Below are 25,211 nucleotides of genomic sequence, written 5' to 3' on the forward strand. Positions count from 1 at the left end.
CACTGAGGTGAGACCGGACGACTTAGCCTGTCTGAGCCTTCGCGTCCTCATCTGTAAAACAGGCTTCAAGCCTGAAAAAGTGTTGTGAGGATTAAGCGACCCATAGCACTTAGGGTCTGGCACTTAGTGCATACTCAGTGAAAGTTCCTTCCTTGGGGGTTCCAAGGGAGTTCTTGGGCCGGGAAAGTCCTATATGTCGTGCTAACCTAAAGATAGTTGGACCTCGTTGGGCTGGGTAAATGTTAAAATCCACTGGGTTTGTTAGTCGTCGAGCCCGTTCACTTCATCCCTGAATATACCCTGAGATGTTCTCTCTGCCAGGTTCTTGAGAGCTCCAAAGATAGAGAAAATAAAGTCAAGTTTCTGAAGCATGACAGTAGAGTGGGGTGACATAGGACAAAGACCAACATTATGAAAATACATGGCATCTAGATTTGCCTTCCAGAGGCCTTTTCTAATTAGATGTGATCTCTCTCTCCTTCTTGAACTTTTGCAGCATATTTTGAGCATGACCTTTGCTTATGGGACTTATCTTGACAGTCTAAGGTTCGTTGAGTTTTGCAAGTTGCTGCTGTGCAGTGTTTCACGTGATGGTGGGATTTGCATTCAGAGATGTGGTGGAGGAAAATGAACCAAAGGGATGGATGCAGCATGGCTGGTGTAATCTCTATATGAAATTTTAGGCAAAATGTGAAAAGAGGTGAAACAGCTTTATAGTCTGTCTGGCATGAGGTGTGCAGTAATAGTATAGTCTGTCTGGCACGAGGTGTGGCCAAAAAAAAAGTGCTGGAGAGGAAATTCCATATCTGAAAATGATAACACTGGTTTGCATTTATGAAAATACTTTCCTGTTCGTCTTCTCACTTGATTTTTACAAGAACCCTTGTGAGACAGGCAGAGTGAGGGTATTTTTCCACAATGATAGTTAATAAGAGGCACAGAGAGGTGATGTGACTTATTCAAGGTCATAGGGGTGGTCAGTAAGCCTGTCTTCTCTCCTTCCACTGTGGGCAACCCCAGCACTGTCTCCCCTTTGCACATTTCAAAATAGGGCCATACCTTCCCCAGCAGATGGGTTGAACCAGAAACTAAAGTTAATCCTCTAAAACTCTGGGAACTAGCATGATGAACACTGGCACGCAGTGGCTGCTGACTGAGAGACCAGTGTCGTTTCTATGATCAATTGTGGTAATGGACTGTACCCTGGGCCTCCTGTCAGAATGACAAATCTGAGCCAGAAAGAGTTAAATGAAATAGAGGTGTGACCAAATTACTTTAAGTCATGTTCCCAAGTTTTCCTGTATATTTGTTATTCCGAATGTCCTGTGTAACCAACAGGATGCCTTTGACTTTTTTGTTGTACATTTGTTACAGTCATAGCCTTCTGTTAAATAAGAACAGGGCTGCTTACGGATCGAACCAGCAGTTTTCCCAGAGAAAGCTGATAGTAGGCATATGCTGAAAATAATAAAGCAATTTCATTCATATTGGAAGAAAGAGTAGCAAAGGTGCTCAGTAGTGTACAGTATTTCTCTTTGGTTTCCTGTGATTCCTCATGAGGAAAATGGCTGCATGTGATAAAACGAATAGAGTATTCCTTCAGAAACCAGCCATGCAAGGAAGCGGACAGGGGAATGATTTAAGTTAAAGTCATATTTGGCAGTCGAAGCAGAGATACAAGAGCTATCCTACAGCCCCAGAGCCATGCTCCAGGAGGATGCTGACCCAAAATAAAGTGAGTTGTGAAAAGAAACTTCTGATCAGTCTCTGTCTGTATGATGAGTGTTGGAAGCTGGAAGGTGTTAATGGATGAGTGAGGGAAGTAGAACGTTTAACCTAATGTTAAAACTTAACGGAAAGATATTACCAGTTCCAGTCTGTTTAGCTCTTTAAATCTAATGCCTATGTCTTATCTTAAGGCAGAAAGGATGTCAATATGCCTATGACTTATCAGTTGAAACCCATTATCATTTCTGGACCATATCTTGTAAGTTTAACTTTTCTACTTGCTTTTTAGACGATGAAAATGTAAAATTGAAACAGAACTCCTGGAGCTGGAAGGGACCTTATATATCATCTTGTGTAGCCATTTCTTCATGTAAATGAGGAAGCTGATATATTAACTGTAATTGTCAAATGACAGAAAGGAAAAAAGTTCAACGTGGCAGCTATAATGAAGTATTTTAATTATTCACAGTGGAATATGTAGCATACCTCATTAGGAACAGGTAGTAGATACTGTTGGTTGTCTATTCAACATTCAGTCCACCCTCTTCTTCTTCTTTATAGAAGCCTGTATGGGTGTTTACACATTAGGAAAGGTGACCCTATTAGCCTCTGAGAAGTACACTCTCAAATCTATCATAGACAAGAGGAATAGAATCCTCTTAAGTGGCCTCTGAGAGTTTAGGAGTGAGCATGTGACCCACTTCTGGCCATTGTAAAGAGATACAATGAATCTGGGTCGGCCATGTTGCTGTTGAGTCAGTCATCAAACAGCCCCAGTGCTGCCCTTCTTCTGGATTTCTTGTTATATGAGATAATAAATAACCTATTGTTGAGTTAATTTGAGATGGAGTTTTCTGTTACTTGAAGCTGAAAGCATCCTAAGTGTTAAAGATGAAGTATGAAAGTACATTCTTTGGATGGACTGAAAGACTGCTTCCTAGAGTTGATTAAAAACAACCAGCACAAACCACAGGTAATGGGATGGGATATTATCATATAACAGATAACAACATGGGTTTTAACATCAGAGAGTTTGAACCCAGATATTTACTGGCACATTGACTATGGCCAAGTTTCTGTAACCTCTCTTAGAAAGCCTCATTTTCTTCATCTTTTTCTTTTTTTTTTTTTTTTTTTTTTTGAGACGGAGTCTTGTTCTGTCACCAGGCTAGAGTGCAGTGGTGCGATCTTGGCTCACTGCAACCTCTGCCTCCTGGGTTCAAGCGATTCCCCTGCCTCAGCCTCCTGAGAAGCTGGGACTACAGGCGCTGCCACCACACCCGGCTAATTCTTTTTATTTTAGTACAGACGGGGTTTCACCATGTTGACTGGGGTGGCCTCGATCTCCTGACCTTGTGATCCACCTGCCTCGGCCTCCCAAAGTGCTGGGATCACAGGCGTGAGCCACCGTGCCCAGCCTTCTTCATCTCTTAAACTGAGGATAATAATACTTACCACAAGGGGTTATTAGAAAGACTGAGATAATTTGTGTCAAGGATGCTTCAAAGGATATGGTGGATAGTAAGGACTAAAGGAGCAGCGACTATGTTGATGAATTATGAATTAAATCGTATGTGTAGTATAATTGACAGCAAACATCTAAAAGCTAATTACTATGTGATCATGATCATGTTAAATGATACCACAGTGATGCAATCAGCAAAATCCAAAATATAGGAAGCTCTACATGACAAACAACTGATTCTTCAATAAATAAATTGCAAGAAAAATAAAAGGAGAGAAAGCTTATAGATACACAGAAATTCAAGAGACAAATGACAAAATGTAATGTGTGATCTTAATTTGAGAAAGCAGCTGTTAAAAATTCACATTAATGAGACAATTGGGGAAAATGTGAACACAGAATATTTGATTATATTAAGGTCTATTTAAAAAAAATAATTATTATTATTATTTTGAGACAGAGTTTGCTCTTGTTGACCAGGCTGGAGTGCAATGGCGCAATCTCGGCTCACTGCAGCCTCCACCCCCTGGGTTCAAGTGATTCTCCTGCCTTAGCCTCCCAAGTAGCTGGGATTACAGGCATGCGCCACCACACCTGGCTAATTTTGTATTTTTAGTAGAGATGGGTTTCCCCATGTTGGTCAGGCTGGTCTCAAACTCCTGACCTCAGGTGATCCACCCGCCTCAGCCTCCCAAAGTGCTGGGATTACAGTTTTGTTGTTGTTGTTTTGAGACAGAGTCTTACTCTGTCGCCCAGGCTGGAGTGCAGTGGCGTGATCTCGGCTCACTGCAACCTCCGCCTCCCGGGTTCAAGCAATTCTCATGTCTCAGCTTCCCGAGTAGCTGGGACTACAGGCGTGTGCCACCAAGCCTGGCTAATTTTCCTATATATATATATATATTTTTAGTAGAGACAGGGTTTCACCATGTTGGCTAGGCTGGTCGCGAACACCTGACCTCAAGTGATCCGCCTGCCTTGGCTTCTCAAAGGGTTGGGATTACAGGCATGAGCCACCGTGCCCAGACTAAGGTGTTATTTAAAAAATTTTTTGGATGTGATAACAGTATCATGATTTTTTTTTGAAGTGTCCTTACTTTTTGGAGTGATGAACTGATTATTTACAGAAGAAATAATATCAGGGATTTACTTTAAAAATTATTCAGTGTGGGAGACGGGGTAGAGTGGTGGGGTGGGGTATAGATGAAATGATTGGCCACGAGTTGATAATGGTTGAAGGTGAGTGATGGAGCTTTATTAAACCATTCTCTCTCTTTCTCTCTCTCTCTAGAAAAGCATATTTCACATATCATAAATTTCACCTTTTTAAAATGCACAGTTCAATGGTTTTTAGTATGTTCACAGAGTTGTGTAACTATCACCCAATCTATTATAACTTTAGAACGTTTTCAAAACTCCAGAAGAAACCTCATACATGTTAGCACTCGTTCCTCATTCCCCCTACACACCCAGTCCCTGGCAATCACAAATTTATTTTTTGTCTTCTCTAGATTTGCTTATTCTGGACATTTCACGTAAATGGAATCATACAACATGTTGTCTTTTATGACTGGCTTCTTTCCCTAATTATAATATTTTTAGGGTTCATCCATGTTGTAATACATATTAGTACTTTATTCTTTTTTATGGCCAAATAGAATTCGTTGTATGGATAGATCACATTTTGTTTATCTGTTCATCAGTTGATGGACATTTAGACTGCTTCCACATTTTGGCTGTTATGAATAATGTTGCTATGCACACTCATATACAAATTTTTGTACCGATATGTTCTTATTTCTCTTGGGTATATACCTAGGAGTGCAATTACTGTGTCATATGGTAACTTTATATGAAGCATTTTGAGGGACCACCAAACTGTTTTCCAAAGTAGCTGCACCATTTTACATTCTAACCAGCAATGGGTGACAATTCCAATTTCTCCACATCTTCTCTAACACTCGTTAATGTCTTTTTAAAATTATAGCCATCCTAGTGAGTATGCAGTGGTATCTCATTGTGATTTTAATGATTTCCCTAGTGACTAATGATGTTGAACATTTTTTCATGTGCTTACTTGCCACTTTATATCTTCTTTGGAGAAATGTCTACTCAAGTCCTTTGCCTATTTTTTAGTTGGACTATTTGTCTTATTGCTATTGATTTATAAAAGTTCTTTATGTGTTCTAGACACAAGTCCCTTATCAGATATGTGATTTGCAAATGTTTTCTCCCATTCTGGTTTTTTTTTTTTTTTTTTAACTTTCTGGATGGTGTTCATTAGTAAACATCCTTTATTAGTTTGAGGGAGTTCCTGTTTATTCCCACTTTGTTGAATGTTCTTATAACAAAAGGGTGCTGGATTTCATCAAAGACTTTTTCTGTGTCTGTTGAGAGGGTCCTGTGGGTTGTTTTTCCCATTATTCTGTTAATATATTGTAATACATTGATTTTCAGGTGTTAAATTTACCATTAATTCCTGGGATAAATCCCAGTTGATCATGGTATATAATCCTTTTTACATGTTGCAAGATTTAGTTTGCTAGTATTTTGTTGAAAATTTTTGTGTCTACATTCGTAAGAAATAGTCTGTAGTTTTTTTTTCTTGTTATGTCTTTGAATTAGAAAGTGCCCTTCTATTTTTTGGAAGTGATTGCAAAAGATTATTAGTTCTTCTTTAAATGTTTGGTACAAATCACCAATGAAGCTATCTAGGTCTTGGCTTTTCTTTGTTGGAGGTTTAAAAATGACAAATTCAGTCTCTGCTTGTTCTACGTCTATTCAGATTGTGTATTTATTCTTGGGTCAGTTTTGCTAATTCATGTCTTTCTAGGAGTTCATTCACTTTATCTAATTTGTTGTTATACAGTTGTTCATAACATTCCTTTATTATCATTTTTATTTCTCTAAGATCAATAGTAATATCCTCTTTTTTATTTCTGATTTTAGTAATTTGAATCTTCTCTTTTTTTTCTCGGTCAGTCTAGGTAAAGGTTTGTCAATTTTGTCAATCTTTTCAAAGAATACACTTTTGGATTTGTTGACTTTCTTGATTGTTTTTCTAGTCTCTATTTCATTTATCATAACTCAGATGGCTTAGCTTGTGAATTCTACCAAACATTTAAGGAAGAATGATACCAGTTCTCCACAATCTCTTTCAGAAAATAGAAGCAGAGGGAACACTTCTTAACTAATTCTATAACGCCAGCATTGCTCCAATACCAAAACCAGACAAAAATATTACAAGAAAAGAAAGTTACAGGTCAGTGTCTCTCATGAATATACATGTAAAAGTCCTCAACAAAATATTAAAAAATTGAATCCAACATTTTATAAAAAGAATTATACACCACAACCAAGTAGGATTAATTCCAGGTAAACAAGGCTGGTTCAACATTCAGAAATTAATGAATATACTCTATCACATCAACAGGCTAAAGAAGAAAAAAGTCATATGATTATATCAATAGATGCAGAAAAAACTTTTGACATAATTCAATATCGATTCATGCTAAAAAGTTATCAGCAAACTGAGAACAGAGGGGTACTTCCTCAATTTGATAAAGAATATCTATAAAAAACTCTACAGCCAACATTATATTTAATGGTGAGAAGCTAGATGCTTTTCCCCCAAGATTGGAAACAAGGTAAGGATATCCCCTGCTACCCTCTATTCAACATTGTATTGGAAGTCCTAGCAGATGCAATAAAACAATAAGGGGGAAAAGGGATATATGGATTGAGAAGGAAGAAATAAAACTTTGTCTTTGTTCATAGATAACATGATTATCTATGTAGAAAATCCCAAAGAATTGTCCAAAAAACCCCAAAACCCCCCCAAAACAAAAAATCCAAACTCTGGAACAAATAACTGATTATAACAACATTGTAGGATACAAGGTTATTATAGAAAAAACAACTGCTTTCCTGTAATTGGAATTTGAAATTAAAAGCACAATGTCACTTACATTAGCACCAAAAAAGAAAAAAGGAGACAGACAGAAACAAATAAATACTTAGGTATACATACAATATCTATATGAGGAGAACAACAAAACTGATGTGAGAAATAATAGAAAATTGGAATACATGGAGAAGTATTCCATGTTCATGGATAGGAAGGCTCAATATTGCTAGGATGTCAATTCTTCACAATTTGATCTATTGATTCAATGCAATCCCAGTCAAAATCACAAGTTATTTTGTGGATATTGACAAATTGATTCCAAAGTTTGTATGGAAAAGTAAAAGACTTAGAAATGCCAATGCAATCCTGAAGAACAACAAAGTCAGGGACTTACCCAACTTTAAGACTTACTATAAAGCTACAATAATTAAGACACTGTGGTATTGGTGAAACAATGGGCAAATAGACCAATGGAACAGCATAGAATGTCCAGAAATAGACCCACACAAATGTAGTTAACTGATTCTCGACAAAAGAGCAAAGGCAACTTAATAGAGAAAAAATAGTCTTTTCAGCAAATGTTGCTGAAATAACTAGACATCCACATGTAAAACAATGAATCTAAACACAGACCTTATACTGTTCACAAAAATTAACTCAAGATGAATCAGCCTGCTGGGTGCAGTGGTGCTTGCTTGTACTCCCAGCTACTCAAAAGACTGAGGTGGGAAGATGGTTTGACCCCAGGAATTTGAGACCAGATTGGGCAATATAGTGAGACCCCATCTCAAAAAAAGGAGGGGGAAATGCATTGATCACAGAAGTAAATGTAAAACACAAAACTATAAAACTTCTGGAAAATAACATAGAATATCTAGGTTGTGCTTTTATACACAACACCAAGTATGATCCATGAAAGACAAAATAGAAGCCCTCAAGTTAGACATATGTATGTATGTATGTATTTTTGAGTCAGGGTCTCACTGTGTCCCCCAGGCTGGGGTGCAGTGGGGCAATCATGGCTCACTGCAGCCGCGAACTCCTGGTCTCAAGCAATCTTCCCATCTCTGCCTTGTGAGTACTTGAGACTACAGGCATGTGCCACCACAACTGGCTAAGTCTTTCTATTTTTTGTAGAGACCAAAAAATATGACTATATTGTCCAGGCTGGTCTCAAACTCCTGACCTCAAGAGATCCTCCTGCCTCAGCCTCTTAAAGTGCTGGGATTACAGGCATGAGCCACTGCACCCAGCAAGTTGGCCTTTACTGAAGTTAAAAACTCCTGCTCTGAGAGAGACCCTGTTAAAAGATTTAAAAGGCAAGCTGTGTCCGGAATTGGTGGGTTCTTCGTCTCATGACTTCAAGAATGATGCCGCTGATCCTCGCGGTGAGTGTTACAGTTCTTAAAGGCGGGTGTCCGGAGTTTGTTCCTTCTGATGTTCAGATGTGTTTGGAGTTTCTTTCTTTTGGTGGGTTCGTGGTCTCGCTGGCTCAGGAGTGAAGCTGCAGACCTTCGCAGTGAATGTTACAGCTCTTAAGGCCGGGCATCTGGAGTTGTTCATTCCTCCCGGTGAGCTCCTGTTCTCGCTGGCTTCAAGAGTGAACCTGCAGACCTTCGCGGTGAGTGTCACAGCTCATAAAAACAGTGTGGACCCAAAGAGTGAGCAGTAGCAAGATTTATTGCAAAGAGCGAAAGAACAAAGCTTCCACAGCGTGGAAGGGGACCCGAGAGGGTTGCCACTGCTGGCTTGGGCAACCTGCTTTTATTCTCTTATCTGGCCCCACCCACATCCTGCTGATTGGTAGAGCGCAGTGGTCTGTTTTGACAGGGTGCTGACTGGTGCGTTTACAATCCCTGAGCTGGACACAAAGGTTCTCCAGGTCCCCACCAGAGTAGCTAGATACAGAGTGTGGATTGGTGCATTCACAAACCCTGAGCTAGACACAGGGTGCTGATTGGTGTGTTTACAAACCTTGAGCTAGATACAGAGTGCCAATTGGTGTATTTACAATCCCTGAGCTAGACATAAGGGTTCTCCAAGGCCCCACCAGAGTAGCTAGATACAGAGTGTCGATTGGTGCATTCACAAACCCTGAGCTAGACACAGGGTGCTGATTGGTGTATTTACAATCCCTGAGCTAGGCATAAAGGTTCTCCAAGGCCCCACCAGACTCAGGAGCCCAGCTGGCTTCACCCAGTGGATCCCACACCGGGGCTGCAGATGGAGCTGCCTGCCAGTCCTGTGTCGTGCGCTCGCACTCCTCAGCCCTTGGGTGGTCGATGGGACTGGGCGCCGTGGAGCAGGGGGTGGTGCTCGTCGTGGAGGCTCTGGCCGCACAGGAGCCCACGGAGGGGGTGGGAGGCTCAGGCATGGCGGGCTGCGGGTCCCGAGCCCTGCCCCACGGGAAGGCAGCTAAGGCCCGGTGAGAAATTGAGCGCAGCACCGGTGGGCTGGCACTGCTGGGGGACCCAGTACACCCTCCGCAGCCGCTGGCCCGGGTGCTAAGTCCCTCATTGCCCTGGGGCCGGCAGGGCCGGCCGGCTGCTCCGAATGCGGGGCCTGCCAAGCCCACGCCCACCCGGAACTCCAGCTGGCCCGCAAGCTTTCCCCGTGCTCAGCCCCGGTTCCCACTCGCGCCTCTCCCTCCACACCTCCCTGCAAGCTGGGGGAGCTGGCTCTGGCCTTGGCCAGCCCAGAAAGGGGCTCTGACAGTGCAGCGGCGGGCTGAAGGGCTCCTCAAGTGTCACCGAAGTGGGAGCCCAGGCAGAGGAGGCGCCCAGAGTGAGCGAGGGCTGTGAGGACTGCCAGCACACTGTCACCTCTCAAAGCCACAGACTGGGAAACAATTATTTAAACACTACATATCTGCTAAAGGACTTATATTCAAAATATACAAAGAGCTCCCAAAAACTCAACATGATACATGTTACAACATGGATGAACTTTGCAAACATTATGTTAAGTAAAATAAGCCAGACACAAAAGGAAAAATACTGTATGCTCCCACTTATGAACTATCTAGAAGAGTCAAATTAATAAGACCGAAAGTAGATTAGAAGTGACCAGGGACTGAGGAAAGCAGGAATGTAGTTATTGCTAAATGGTTAAAAATTTATTTTTGAATCCCAGCACTTTGGGAGGCCGAGGTGGGTAGATCACCTGAGGTCAAGAGTTCAAGACCAGGCTGGCCAACATGGCGAAACCCCGTCTCTACTACAAATACAAAAATTAGCTGGGCATGGTGGTGCACGCCTGTAATCCCAGCTACTTGGGAGGCTGAGGCATGAAAATCGATTGAACCCGGGAAGTGGAGGTTGCAGTGAGTGGAGATTGTGCTGTTGCACTCCAGCCAGGGTGACAGAGCGAGACTCTGTCTCAAAAAAAAAAAAAAAAAAAAATTCTTTTTGGAGTGATGACAAACTTTCGGAAATAGTGGTGATAGTTGCATAACATTGTGAATAAATATATATATATATATATATTTAATTATTATTTTTTTGAGATAGAGTCTCCCTCTGTTGCCCAGGCTGGAGTGCAGTGTTGCAATCTCGGGTCACTGTAAACTCCGCCTCCCAAGTTCAAGCGGTTCTTGTGCCTCAGCCTCCCAAGTGGCTGGGATTACAGGCACCTGCCACCACACCAGGCTAATTTTTGTAGTTTTAGTAAAAATGGGGTTTTGCCATGTTGGCCAGGCTAGTCTTAAACTGCTGGCCTTAAGCGATCCACCTGCCTTGGCCTTCCAAAGTGCTGGAATAATAGGCGAGAACGACCACCCGGGCCATGAATATATTTAATGTTACTGAATTGTAAGCTTAAAGTTAAAATGGTGAATTTTATGTTATGTACATTTGCCACAATTCAAGAAATTAGTAATGTAATATAAATATGCAGAAAAGCATTGAATTATACACTTTAAATGGATGAATTATGTGATGTGTGAATTATGATTTTGGGAGTTTGTTTAAAAAATCCTTTGCTATCCCAAGGTTATAAAAATATTGTTGCAAAAGCATTAAAGTTTGCTTTTCCCAATTATGTTTTTAATCAATCTATAATTGATTTTGATGTGTAGTATAAGACAGGGATCTAATTTCATCTTTTCTCACACAGAAAACTAATTGTTCCAACAACATTTATTGAATATGTAACTTTATGTCTGTTATAGATTAAGTTCTCCAATATATGTGAATCTGTTTGCTGGCTTACTTCATTGTCCCTTTGTTATGTTTTCCTGTCTCAGCACCAGTTCCACATTGCTTTAGTTCTCATAGTTTTAAGTCTCGATGGCTATAAGGGTAAGCCTCCTTCCTAATTCTTCTGCAGGAATGCCTTGGCTCATTAGTGCTTTATCTTTCATATGAATTTCAGCATAACTCTGTCATGTCCTTTGAAGAATGCTGTAGAGATTTTGTTTGGAATTTTAATGAATTTAACATTAGTTTGTAAAGAAAATGATATTTTCATTATTTTGCATTTCCCATTCACAAACATGGTATATCTGTTTTTATTTATATTTCATTAATGTACTTCAAAAAAGTTTTATATTTTCCATACAAGACACACTTTTCTTTCTTTCATCTTTTATCTTTTTATTTATTACCTTAAATTTTTTTTCATGCTCCTACTCCACGAGGAACAATTTTCTTTTGTTAAATTTATTTCTAGGTATTTTTGGTAGTATCAGGAATGTCATCTTTTTCACACTTATGTGATTGAGTGATGCAATTGATGTTTGTATATTGATCTTGTGTCTCGTAACTTTGGTGAACTCTCAATTGTTTGAACAGTTCCAATGTATTCATTATCTGTGTTCCTATAAACATTTTAGTATTGCCTACTATCTGTAAATAACAGTTTATTTCTTTTCAATCTTCATTTCCCTTTCTTCTTTTTAAAATTGCCTTGGCAAAGACCTTCAAAACAATGTTAAATAGAGGCAATAATAGGCTTCCTTTTCTTACCATTCCCTTCAAAGGAAATGCTTTTAATGTTTCATCTTTAATTGTGATGAACTTCTATGTTGTAGGTAGATACATATTAAAACAATTTCAAAGTTCTGGTTTAAGAAGAAAACAATGAACATCTAATAACACCTCATGTAACCCAGTTCTTTCTAAAAAAAAAAAAAAAACACACACACAGGGCCAGGCATGGTGGCTCAGGCCTGTAATCCCAGCACTTTGGAAGGCTGAGGCTGATGGATGACTTGAGGTCAGAAGTTTGAGAAAAGCCTGGCCAGCATGATGAAGCCCCATCTCTACTAAAAATACAAAAAATTAGGCGGGCATAGTGGCGCATGCCTGTAGTCCCAGCTACTCAGGAGGCTGAAGCAGGAGAATTGCTTGAACCTGGGAGGCAGAGCTTGCAGTGAACTGAGATCACACCACTGCACTCCAACCTAGGGAACAGAGCAAGACTCCATCTCAAAACGAACAAACAAACAAACAAAACCCCAAGGCCAAACCAAAACAAAAAACCCCAGGGTCTCACTGTGTTGCCTAGGCTGGAGTGCAGTGGCATGATCTCTGCTTACTGCAGAGATCACCTTCTGGGCTCAAGCGATCCTCCCACCTCAGTTTCCCAAGTAGCTGGGACTACAGGAGTATGCCACATGCCTGATTAAGTTTTGTAGTTTTTGTGGAGATGGGTCTCACTATGTTGCCCAGGCTGGTCTTGAACTCCTGGGCTCAAGCTATCCTCCTTCCTTAGACTCCCAAAGTGCTGGAATGGGCCACTGTGCCTGGCTCAGTTCTTTAATCTTCAGATTAAAACTTCCAGTCATGCAGTAAACTTTTTCTCTTAGTGGAAAACATTATATGCTGTCTCATTCCTAGATTGTAAACTTTTTGAAGGAAGATACTTCTTTCTTGAAACATTACCAGATCTCGTCTATATATTGAGACTCAGATTCTGCCTCTGTCTTGGGTCCTGAAAGGGACACATTGGATACCACCCAAAAGTTTATGCATGGCAGACTTATGCTAAACAATCTAAATTAGCATTCAGGATCTTTTTACTACACCTCAATTCAGCCACTTGTAATTATGTTGTATTTTTTTTTTTTTTATTCCACTGAGCTAGGCACTGCTGGAGCTAAAAAGATGAGTAAGACCCAGTTATGCCTCCCAGGAGCATGTATCTGTTGGAGGAGATACGACAAGCTCATGTATGTACATGCAAGTACAAACACAAAACACAGAGAGTTAAATACTAAACCAGAGGTATTAATACAAACCTCTTGGAGTTCAAAGAAGAAACAGTAACAGTTGGGCAGGTGGGAAAAAGGGACCACTGGGAAGAATTAGGAAAAATCTCATGGAGGATGTATCATTTGAGACAGACCTTAAAGCTTTAAACAATGTAATAGAGGGTACTGGAAGAGTGTTACCATTGGAGGGAATAACATGCAAGGTATGAAAGTAGGAACAAGGAGGCCAGTTTCAGAGGCTCTGTTTGGCAGGAATAGATGGGGTATGGTCAGACCATGAATAATGAAAATAGAAATAATAGCTTGAATGCCAGTGTAGGTTTTTAATAATGCTGTTGTCCCCAGAGAGCCATTGTGGGAGTTTTGAGTGGGATGGTGATGTGGAAGCTTGCTGCTCTCCCATCCTTTCTCTCCTGAGCAATATTAGCTTTGCCTCTGTCCAGCACAGCAACATACCAAAACTACAGCCAACAAATCAAACCCCCAGGCTCCGGACCGTCCTACAAAGTACCTCTTCTTGGAGAGCTGTCCAAAATAAAACAGAAACCAGGCACTAGATGCTAGTAAATGTGTACCCACTCTGTGTATAATACAGTGTGTTGAAAGGGTGTTCAAGAGTAGACGGTGTTCAAATGAAGAGTACAGATAAGAGGTGTTTGGTGGTTATAATATTAATAGCAATACGGGGCAGGGAGGTGCGATTTCAGGGTGTCAAAGAATAAACTGACGAAAAGAAGATGAATGCAGATAGTAAATTCCAACTACTGAGCCTGGAGAATGAATTGTATGTGACCAGCTTTTCGAGGCAGCCAGGACTTAAATTGGCACTAGTGTACAAAGTGTGAAACCCGAACAACTAGGGGGTTTATTTTGAGGCCACCCATTAGGCCTTAGAAGCACTATCCCTCCTAGTGCAATGTTGAAAGGACTGGACTCTGAGGCTGTTGAGATGGACCTGGAAAAGCTGTCTGTGTGTGTTTGATGATCTTGTTTTTCTGTGACGTGGACTTTGAGGTCACTGGGGTGGGGGGAGGGAAGTACCCTTGGCATTGGCAGAGCTGGAAGGTCTGAGCAAGCTGGCTCCTGCTGGAGAATCAATAAAGGAGGCAGAGCAACGCTTTTTTTTTTTTTTTTTTTTCCGCCGTGGCCAGGGCAGGGTTCTGTTGGGGCTCTATCGCCATGGAGCAGGGGTCCACCTGGGGCCTAGGACGCCTGCAGATAGCCCTCTCTTAGCCCCCACGGCCGCGGGCTTCAGCGCGCCCCGGCGCCCTCGCTCTGCAGGGTCTTCCCGGTACCGGCAGGCTGCGGCGGGAGCTGCTTTCGCTCTTACCCTTGCAGGTGCGTGTGCCGCGGGCGCCCGGGGCAGGCAGGACGCAGAGGAGGAGGCGCCCGCCATGCCCGGCCTGCGGCTCCCGGCCTCGGCTTCTCGCCCGCCGCCCCCGCGGAACGGCCTGCTGCAGCCCCTGTGAGGAGGAAGAGGCTGCGGCGGCGGCGGCGGCGGAGGAGGAGGAGGCGCCGCCCCCTTGGCGAGCTCCCCGACCCGGCGGCCTCGGAAGGACCCATGGCGGATTCCTCGCCTGCACTGTCCCTGCGGGAAGGCGGCCCGCGCGCGCCGCGGCCCTCGGCCCCCTCGCCGCCGCCGCGCTCGCGCTCCAGCTCTGAGTCCGAGGAGGCCGAGCTGTCGCTGAGCCTGGCCCGCACCAAGACCCGCTCGTACGGTAGCACCGCCAGCGTGCGGGCGCCGCTGGGCGCCGGCGTCATCGAGCGCCATGTGGAGCACCGGGTCCGCGCGGGCGACACGCTGCAGGGCATCGCGCTCAAGTACGGTGTCACGGTGAGCAGGGCGCGCCGCCGCGGCCCGGGCTGGCAGCTCCCGCGCAGGAGGCGGTGCGGCTCGGGGTGCGGGTGGGGGTGGGGGTTGGACTGCGGGTGGGGGTTTGGGGGATGGGGAGTCGCAGGGACGGCCGTGCGTCCCCGGCGGCTCGGCTCCCAGGGCTCGCTCAGCGCGCGCTGCTGGCCACCGCAGTGGTCGCCAAAGCTGGTCCTGCAGCGGGAGGGGCGGGCCGCCAGGGCTCCCTCCCTAGGTAGCTGCATCGAGTTCCCGGTGCCCCGCCCAGGCTCAGACTAGATCTGTCGCGTGAGGGAGGCCGAAGAGGACTAAGGCTTTAGCATCCCCGTGAACCACCTTCACCCGATTTGCAGGCCCCATCACACTACTGTATATTTACGCAAAGCCCAACTGAGGTGAATTTTGTTGTCTGTGAAAACAAGCTCCATGATGAGTCAGGAATGGTGCAGTTGTTCCTACTGGGTGGTTCTGGTTCTATCGATTATGCTTCTTTATGTAGAAGTGAAATTACACCCTCTGGGCTCACTGGCAACCGCGAATGTGACACCTGTCGCTAAGCAGCAGCCAAGAACTGTGGTGTAGGTGAGCTGGAGGACTGCGTTTATTACGAATTTATAAGTGTGTGTGTTTGGGTGTATTGCATTATACCTTTGGGAAGAACACGGAAACCTGAGGGAACAAATTGTTTCATTAAAATTACTTATAATTAACTGTGAGCTATGTGATGGCCTTTTTACATTTGGGCTCTGTATCAGTTTTCAGTGTTCTTTCCTGAAGCACCTTAGACAGCAATGGGAAGAAAGAGGATCTTATCTATATCTTTCTCTTAAAGTGAAACTCTTTCTGGCCCTTTACCGAATGAAGGCGAATCGGTATGAAGGAGAATGTATTTTGCATATTTAAGCCGGTATATGTTTACCTATCAGGTCCTTCTATCTTTGAAATATTTTGAGAGGGACCTTGCTGTGCAGTCATGTATTGACTTTATCATGCCATGGAGAGCCCCGTTCTGCCCTCTTGGGAGTTCTATACATGTGAACATAGAGCTACAATTTTCCATATGCATTAATGGGGCCTGGTTTGGGTCAGAGGCAGAGGAAAGCAAAGTTGGGAAATACCAGTAGCTACCCTCTGCTGAATGCCTCCTGTGTGGCAGGCATTGCATTTGTCTTGTTTCATCTTTATCTTATTTAACTTTCACAGTAAGCCTAGGAGGTAGGTGTAATTAATCTTTTTACAGATGAGAAGATGGATGAGAGGTAAGGGTATTTTCCAAGTATGATCATTCATTGAGACCAGCTTGAATTAACAGTGATAAAGCATTTGCTTTTCTCTAGATATTACTTTTGATATCCATCCTTATTTTTATCTTAGTCTTATCAGGAGCTCTCTCAGCATCCTGGCTACTGAAGGAGGACAGTCTTTTCTGTCTGGTTTTCGGGCATCTTGCCTTACTAGGCTAGTGACAGCACCTAGGAATCTATGATATGCAGAAGAGTGTTATTTCCCATGCTCTCTTCCCGTGCAATCTCTCTGTGACCCACAGCCGTCTGTGGTTTCACTTGAGTTGATTATAGATAACTCCTATACATCTGTTTACTGCAGTTCTCCACCTTTGATCAAATGCTTTCTAATCCCTGTTACGTCTAATATAGATCCTATTACTCATAACCTCATTACCATTTACTTTTTAAAATTAAAGTGTAGATCAGATTTTTCATTGCTTTTATAAAGACTTTTGATTTTAAGATATTAAACACAAGTATAATGAATCAGAAACTATAATTGATAGTGACACATAGTTCATTTCAGGGTTTCCCAACCTCAGCGCTGTTGATGTTATAGACCAGATAACTCTTTGTTGTATGGGGTTGTACTTTGCAGTGTAGAATATTTAGCAGCATCTCTGGCCTGTACCCACTAGATGCCAGTAGCACTCTCCCGCCCCTATTCAGGCATTGCCAGATGTTCTCTAGAAGGCAAATTTACCCCTGGTTGAGGACCACTAGTTTATTACATGTATTTCTCATTACTTTGGGCCCTGGCTTATAGTTGATAAAATTTTTAGAGACTCCTCCACTGGTAATATAGAATCAGTGAAAGAGTTAATACTTACCATAACAGCGAAGTGATATTCTTGTTTTAATATCTTCAGATTTTTTTTTTTTTTTTGAGTCAGGGTTGTCTCTCACTCTGTTACCCAGGCTGGAATGCAGTGGCACTAACGTGGCTCACTGCAGCCTCAACTGCTGCTGCTCAAGTGATCTTCCCACCTCGGCCTCCTGAGGAGTTGGGATTACAGGCTCAAGCCACATGCCCAGCTAATTTTTGTATTTTTTGTAGAAATGGGGTCTCATTATGTTGCCCAGGCTGGTCTCAAGCTCCTGGGCTCAAGCAATCCACCCACCTCAGCCTCCCAAAGTGCTGGGCCTACAGGTGTGAGCCACTGCACTGGTCTCATATCTGCAGATATTAATTAGGTTTACTCATTGTGAGATTTTAAGGTAGAAGCTAAAAAGGCAGAAAAATATTTTTCTTCTGACTGAACAGAAAGAAGTTGAGCAAATTAGGTTTCTATTGTTGACTGGCAAGACCGTCTACAACATATTTAAATGATTGCTTTAAAAGGGCAAAAATGAGATATTGGGAGCTTAGAGACTCAAGGCAGTGCACCTAGAAATTAAGTCAGTCCAGCAAACAGTTGGCTGTAACATACCATGTCTGGCAATCTTGCACAGATGAGCAGAAACTCTCAGGGAAGCCTGTCTCTCCACGGCAGCTCCTCAACCACCCAGCTGGGTGTCAGGCAGGACTTCAGTCCTTTGGTGGAAGACTGATTAAGAGCCAGTCGTAGTCTAGGTACGAGAAAGTTCCCAGAACAGAGACTCCAACAAGGGGGTGAAGATGGAGACCTGGTTGCCAGCCCTGGATTACAAGGGGAACAAGCTGGGAACCATTTTCTGAGGTGGTGCTGAAGGGCTGGCAGCAGGGCATATCTCAGGATGTGAGAATAGATCCATGTTGCTCAAATTGGCCTGGGCAGGACAGGAATACTCTGGGGCAAACTAAAAATAAAGGATCCTAGCTGACATTGGATCTATGGGATTGGAATACCCAGAAAAGGAGTCTAGGAGTCTCTGTTTTGTTTGTTTGTTTTTGTTTTTGAGACAGAGGCTCACTTTGTCACCCTGGCTGGAGTGCAGTGGCGCGATCTTGGCTCACTGCAACCTCTGCCTCCCGGGTTCAAGCTATTCTCCTGCCTCAGCCTCTCGAGTAGCTGGGACTTTCAGCACACGCCACCATGCCCGGCTAATTTTTGTATTTTTAGTAGAGATAGGGTTTCACTATGTTGGCCAGGCTGGTGTTCAACTCCTGACCTCATGATCCGCCCACCTTGGCTTCCTAAAGTGTTGGGATTACAAGAGTGAGCCACCACATCTGGCCAGAGTCTCCATTTTTAACAAGCATGGCTACTTTGCTTGTTCCCAAAGCACTGTTCTTCCTTGAGGTTCTTGCACTTGCCATTCTATCTGTCTTTCTCTAATAGCTGGATACAGGGCTAGCTTCATGGGCATGTGACCTGTGCAGTCACACAAGACCCCATTCTTAGAAGGGCCTCACACTTGGTTTAATACTCTACTGTCATGTCTTGAAATTTTTAATAGTTTGTGAACAAGGGCCTCATATTTTCATATTTTTTTACTGGCCCTGGGCGAATGATGGAGCTGATTCTGGCTGAGTGATTTGTTCCCTCATTGCCTTCAAGTCTTTGCTTAAATATCTCATTCTTAAGGCCTTCTCTGCACACTCTATGTCAGATTGTAGCCTTTCTCCCCAGTCCCCCAGCGCTCCTCCCCAACTTCCCTGCCATGTTTTCCTAACAGTATTTATCATTCATCCAATTTTTTTCTTTCCCTCAGAGCTACCTTTCTGGTGATACATTAGTGAGTAAATAAAAATCCATGTCCTCATAGAGCTTATATTTTAGTTAGTGGAGACAGTAAGTAGAAAAATAAAATGTCTCTTATGTCAGATATTGATAAGCATAATGAAAAAAAAATCAAGCAGGAGAGGGAATTGGGGAGGGCTCATGGAGATGGCTGGAATTTAAAATGGTGTGGCCAGGGAAGGCCTTGCTGAGAAGGAGGTAAGGGAGGGAGCTGTGCAGATATCTGGTGAAGAACATTCCAGGCAGAAGGAATAACCAGTGGTGCAAACGCCTTGAGGTGAGAACATAATTGGCACCTTCCAGGAGTACTGTGGCTGGTGCTTAGAATGCAGTGGGGTATAGTTGGACTAGATCACTTTGGACCTTGACCATTGTAAGGGCTTTGTCTTTTTCTCTGAGTTGGGATGCATTTAAGGGGTTTGAGCTGAAGAGTGACATAATCTGACTTGTGCATTAAAAGGATCACTCTGGCTGCTGCTTTAAAAATAGTTTGTAGGAGGCTACAGTAACCAAAACAGCATGGTACTGGTACCACAACAGAGACATAGATCAATGGAACAGAACAGAGCCCTCAGAAATGATGCCGCATTGCTACAACTATCTGATCTTTGACAAACCTGACAAAAACAAGAAATGGGGAAAGGATTCCCTATTTAATAAATGGTGCTGGGAAAACTGGCTAGCCATATGTAGAAAGCTGAAACTGGATCCCTTCCTTACACCTTATACAAAAATTAATTCAAGATGGATTAAAGACTTATATGTTAGACCTAAAACCATTAAAATCCTACAAGAAAACCTAGGCAATACCATTCAGGACATAGGCGTGGGCAAGGACTTCATGTCTAAAACACCAAAAGCAATGGCAACAAAAGCCAAAATCGACAAATGGGATCTCATTAAACTAAAGAGCTTCTGCACAGCAAAAGAAACTATCATCAGAGTGAACAGGCAACCTACAGAATGGGAGAAAATTTTTGCAACCTACTCATCTGACAAAGGGCTAATATCCAGAATCTACAATGAACTCAAACAAATTTACAAGAAAAAAACAAACAACCCCATCAAAAAGTGGGCAGAGGACATGAACAGACACTTCTCAAAAGAAGACATTTATGCAGCCAAAAAACACATGAAGAAATGCTCCTCATCACTGGCCATCAGAGAAATGCAAATCAAAACCACAGTGAGATACCATCTCACACCAGTTAGAATGGCCATCATTAAAAAATCAGGAAACAACAGGTGCTGGAGAGGATGTGGAGAAATAGGAACACTTTTACACTGTTGGTGGGACTGTAAACTAGTTCAACCATTGTGGAAGTCAGTGTGGCGATTCCTCAGGGATCTAGAACTAGAAATACCATTTGACCCAGCCATCCCATTACTGGGTATATACCCAAAGGACTATAAATCATGCTGCTATAAAGACACATGCACACGTATGTTTATTGCGGCACTATTCACAATAGCAAAGAGTTGGAACCAACCCAAATGTCCAACAACGATAGACTGGATTAAGAAAATGTGGCACATATACACCATGGAATACTATGCAGCCATAAAAAATGATGAGTTCGTGTCCTTTGTAGGGACATGGATGAAACTGGAAAACATCATTCTCAGTAAACTATCGCAAGGACAAAAAACCAAACACCGCATGTTCTCACTCATAGGTGGGAATTGAACAATGAGAACTCATGGACACAGGAAGGGGAACATCACGCTCTGGGGACTGTTGTGGGGTGGGGGGAGGGGGGAGGGACAGCATTAGGAGATACACCTAATGCTAAATGACGAGTTAATGGGTGCAGGAAATCAACATGGCACATGGATACATATGTAACAAACCTGCACATTGTGCACATGTACCCTAAAACCGTAAAGTATGTTAAAAAAAAAAAAGTATATCAAAAGAAAAATACCAAAAAATACATCAAAATGTTATCATTGTGATAAGAAAAAAAAAAAAAAACACCTTACATTTACATACCAATAGCTACCTTTTTCATATTTGTTAAAGATATGTTTAGGGTAAAATTACAATGATATAAATTTAACTTGTACTATAAAAAAAAAAAAAAATAGTTTGTAGGGAAGCTAGTACCAAGCAAGGAAACCAGATAAGATGGTGGCTTTTGCAATAATGCAGGTGGGAGAGGATAGCAGCTGGGACCAAAGCAGTAGAGAAGGAAGGAGGTGGTGAGATGTGGCTGGGGTCTGGATGATTTGCTGACATGCTGTAAATGTTCTGCTTGTTTGTTTATTGTTTAGTTTGAATATCTCTCCCCTAGAGATGGGCCTGGGCATCCTGGGGATGGGAAAGAAGAATCTGGAGTTTCAAGAAGCTGGCTAGGCCTGACACGTGATGGACCCAAGTTCTTCTGCTAGTGACTTAGGAAAGATCATTATGACTCTTTCCTATCATCACCTTTTTAGTCATTAATAGCCATTAAAAACTGGCATTCATTATTTTCTTAACCAACTTCTATTGAGCCTGGTTGGTTTGAGGCCTTGGGCTAGATGCTGGGGCTAGAAGATAATACATGTTGTTCTCTTTTTATTCATGGTGAGTTTTTCAGCTACTGCTTTCTGTAGTTTTTAGCTACTTGAGAAGCCAGAGAATTTGTTTCATTGATGTTTGTATCTTCTGTGGCTAGCCTGGAGCCTGGCATGTTGTGAGTTCTCCACATACATGTGGACTTCAGCCACAAGAAAGCTTGACTGGTATGAAATAGCCAGCCATGGAGCTGAGCAGACCCTGGAAGTCAGGATCTGGGGCAGGGGCTGAGTGAAGAGGTGCGGCCTGCTGAAGACTTGAACTGCAAGATTTGGTTTGAGGCTCATTCTCAAATCTGTAAAAGACTGCTGCCCTTGCTGGTGCTCAGTGTTCATCTCCTCCCCTCCCCCAGCAGTGGGGCTTTGCATGGAGTGATGTACAAGTTTAGGCTTGAGCAGCTCTACCAGAGGAAGAGGCATTTGAGGAAGTGGGTCTGGGAAACTGAAACTATTTGGGGTGGATTGAGTAACCGTTAAATATAGTTCAAACCTCAGACGTAAACTTGCTTGGACTGGCATTCCCCTGGGTGTGTTTATCTCCACTGAGACATTAAGATTCCTTCCCTAACCCTGTATTCTAGATTTAGCTATTGCTTTTTCAGTGATCCTGGCTCTTCCCAGTTAGAGTCAAGCCTCTGGAGGAAATTGACCAACTCTAGGCTGCCACCATGAATTTTTGTGCAGAAACCCTGGAGAAACCTCCAGAGAGCTATATAGAAACTGAAAGTGGAAAGGAGGCAGCCACGTGGACCTATTATTTGCATAAACTTTTTCTTTTATCTCTTTGCTTCCTCCAGGCAGCTTGCCTGTCTTTTTCCCTCTCCAGAGGCCACCTCACCCCGCAGTACCCTCAGTTACTTCCTAGCCGGTTTTATTCCCAGGATTTTCTCTTCCTCTGCCAATTAGCTGCTAAGCCAAGTTGTTGCTTAATGTTTCCCCTAATGAAAGTTACCTTGCTGAGAAAAGGTGAAATGATTGTCATTTTTAGGGAGAATCAACATTGTGATTTAGAAACTTAGGTGCATGTAAATCTTTAGTGTTCATAACTTTAACCCCTGCTGCTGGTGGAGATTGCTGACCCTTGCTAGTTAAAGAGAAGATAACTATAAATAGAGCCACCAAAAGTGAGAGATATGGCAAAGTAGCCTTTAGTCATTCGGGGTGTTTGTAGATTCTCATTATTTTTTTAAACACCTTTATTGAGGTTGTACACCACAAAATTCACCCATCTTAAGTGTACAATTCAATGACTTTAAGTAAATTTACAGAGTTGTGAGGCCATTATTGGAATTCAGTGGTAGAACAATTACATCACCCTGAAAAGATCCCCATGCCCATCCATTCCCCTCACTCTTTGTTTCCTTCTCCAGTCTCAGACTACCACCAATATGCTTTCTAATCTACAGATTTGCCTTTTTTGGACATTTGCCATAAATAGAATCTCATGTACTTTTCTGACAGTGTGGGGAAGAAAAAAAGCCTTTTTCTCATGAACACATAGCAATGGAGGGGTCTGGTCTCATTGCCATCAACACCTAGAACGTAACAGGAGACAGATGTGGGGGTGAATCTTGGGAGAATCATGTAATATTTAAGTCTGTTTTCTGTAAACTAATAATCAAATGAGAGCTGTATGCGTATATGAGAACATTCTGCAAGCCACACAGTGCTATGTACATGTTATTATGTATCCTGAAACATTTTTGGATGAGCTTATATCTTTTAAGGAATGGAGAGGAAGAAAAAGAAGTTTTGAGAATTGCATTCACTATTAGGTAGGTGGACTGATGATGCTGGCCCAAGATAGGAAGAGTTCTTGACCTTACTCAGCAGCCTGATCTTAAGGTATCTTCTGGAGGGATGCTTTGTGAATTCCCTTCACAGGGGAATCATTGTATTTTATTTTATTTAAAAAAAATTTTTTTTTTGAGATAGGGTCTTGCTCTGTCACCTGACCTGGAGCGCAGTGGCGAGATCTTGGCTAACTACAGCCTTAACCTCTCAGGCTCAAGCGATTCTCCTGCCTCATCCTCCTGAGTAGCTGGAACTATGGGGGTGCACCACCACACCCAGCTAAATGTTTTGGGGGATACTTTTTGGTAGAGATGGAGTTTCATCATATTACCCAGGCTGGTCTCAAACTCTTGGGCTCAAGCAATCCATCTGCCTTTGCCTCCCAAAGTTTTGGGACTACAGGCATGAGCCACCACGCCTGGCTGGGGAGTCATTTTCAGTACATTGTTTTTAAGTTATTAATGGCACTTGTTCTACCTAATTTCACCATAATTGAACTTGTGACCACCCTTTGGCTATTACTTTCCTCATTTTATAAACTGTTTCTTAGTGACCAGACAGTAAATTTATATTTCATTGAGTTACACTATTCAATCTAGATTAAGGGAGACTTTTGAAATGAAAGCATTTGATCAATGTACCTCCCCACTCCCATTCATCCATCCCTAAGAAACAGAGGATAGTCCTGCATCAGTTTGAAAGGACACACTTTCTAGTCTCAGCATTAATTGGATCTTAGGAAATGTTGAACAGAGGGTAGGTAGGAAAGCTATAGAGTTTTCCAGCTCTTCCTCGGATTGGATCATGACTTTTCTTAGCTTTATGTGAAGTGAAATTGCCAGAACAGTAGACCTATCTACGTTCAGACGGAAGTATAAAACATACCAAAAGAGGCCAGGTGTGGTGGTTCACGCCTGTAATCCCAACACTTTGGGAGACCGAGGCAGGTAGATCACAAAGTCAGGAGATCAAGACCATCCTGGCTAACACGGCGAAAGCCCGTCTCTACTAAAAATACAAAAAATTAGCCAGGCATGGTGGCATGCACCTGTAATCCCAGCTACTCGGGAGGCTGAGGCAGGAGAATAGCTTAAACCCGGGAGGAAGAGGTTGCAGTGAGCCGAGATCATGCCACTGCACTCCAGCCTGGGTGACAGAGTGAGACTCCATCTCAAAAACAATAAAAATAAATAAATAAATAAAAAACATACCAAAGCAAAAGAAAACATCGTTTCACCATTTTGGATTTTTCAGTTTGTTGTCTGTGCTATGGCAGGTGCCTCTTTCTTGCTAATCCATTTTCTGCACCCAGCTGCTGAAGCAATCTTTAACTGTGATCAGATCATGTCACTCCCTGCCATCACCCTCCAGTGGCTTCTCATCACATTTAAAATAAATTCCAAATTCCTTAGCTTGGCACCCAAGGTCCTGCCTGGTTGGAAGTTTGCTTATTACTCCCTTCACTTTAGCCATGTGATTTTTTTCCTGCTCTGGGGCATTTCCTACTCCTTTTTCTAGATGGAATGCTTTTATTCCTGGCTCTTTGCATGTCTGATTTCATATTTCATCATGGGTAACAGAATTTAGAGCCTATGCATTTGGCCTAAGCCATAGCTTGTAAAGAACAGGTTAAGATTTTCATTACCTTTTGAAAAACCTATTCAAAGCCTTTTGTGACATCTCAAAGCAGTGACGATATATTATGGTATTCATCTGGGCTTATCCATGTGAGATTTTTCCTATATATTCTTA

At 42.6% G+C, this 25,211-nt stretch overlaps 1 protein-coding gene across 4 annotated transcripts in view; it reads left to right on the top strand.

Moving 5' to 3' along the window:
- Positions 1-25,211, top strand: part of LYSMD2 (LysM domain containing 2) — a 31,599-nt gene that overhangs the window by 229 nt on the left and 6,159 nt on the right. Inside the window, exon 1 of one of the 4 annotated variants that reach the window (XM_055279144.2) lies at positions 14,224-15,142. The exons of 1 other annotated variant lie outside the window; for it this stretch is intronic. In XM_055279144.2, coding sequence (XP_055135119.2) covers positions 14,870-15,142 — 273 coding nt within the window. In that variant the 5' untranslated portion in view covers positions 14,224-14,869. Of the gene's footprint in view, positions 1-14,223; positions 15,143-15,401; positions 15,553-15,585; positions 15,740-25,211 lie in introns of those variants that run through there. 2 more of the 4 variants (XM_055279145.2, XM_055279148.2) reach the window with 2 other exon arrangements.

The sequence above is a fragment of the Symphalangus syndactylus genome, chromosome 5 (assembly GCF_028878055.3).
Source record: "Symphalangus syndactylus isolate Jambi chromosome 5, NHGRI_mSymSyn1-v2.1_pri, whole genome shotgun sequence".
Lineage (NCBI taxonomy): Eukaryota > Metazoa > Chordata > Mammalia > Primates > Hylobatidae > Symphalangus > Symphalangus syndactylus.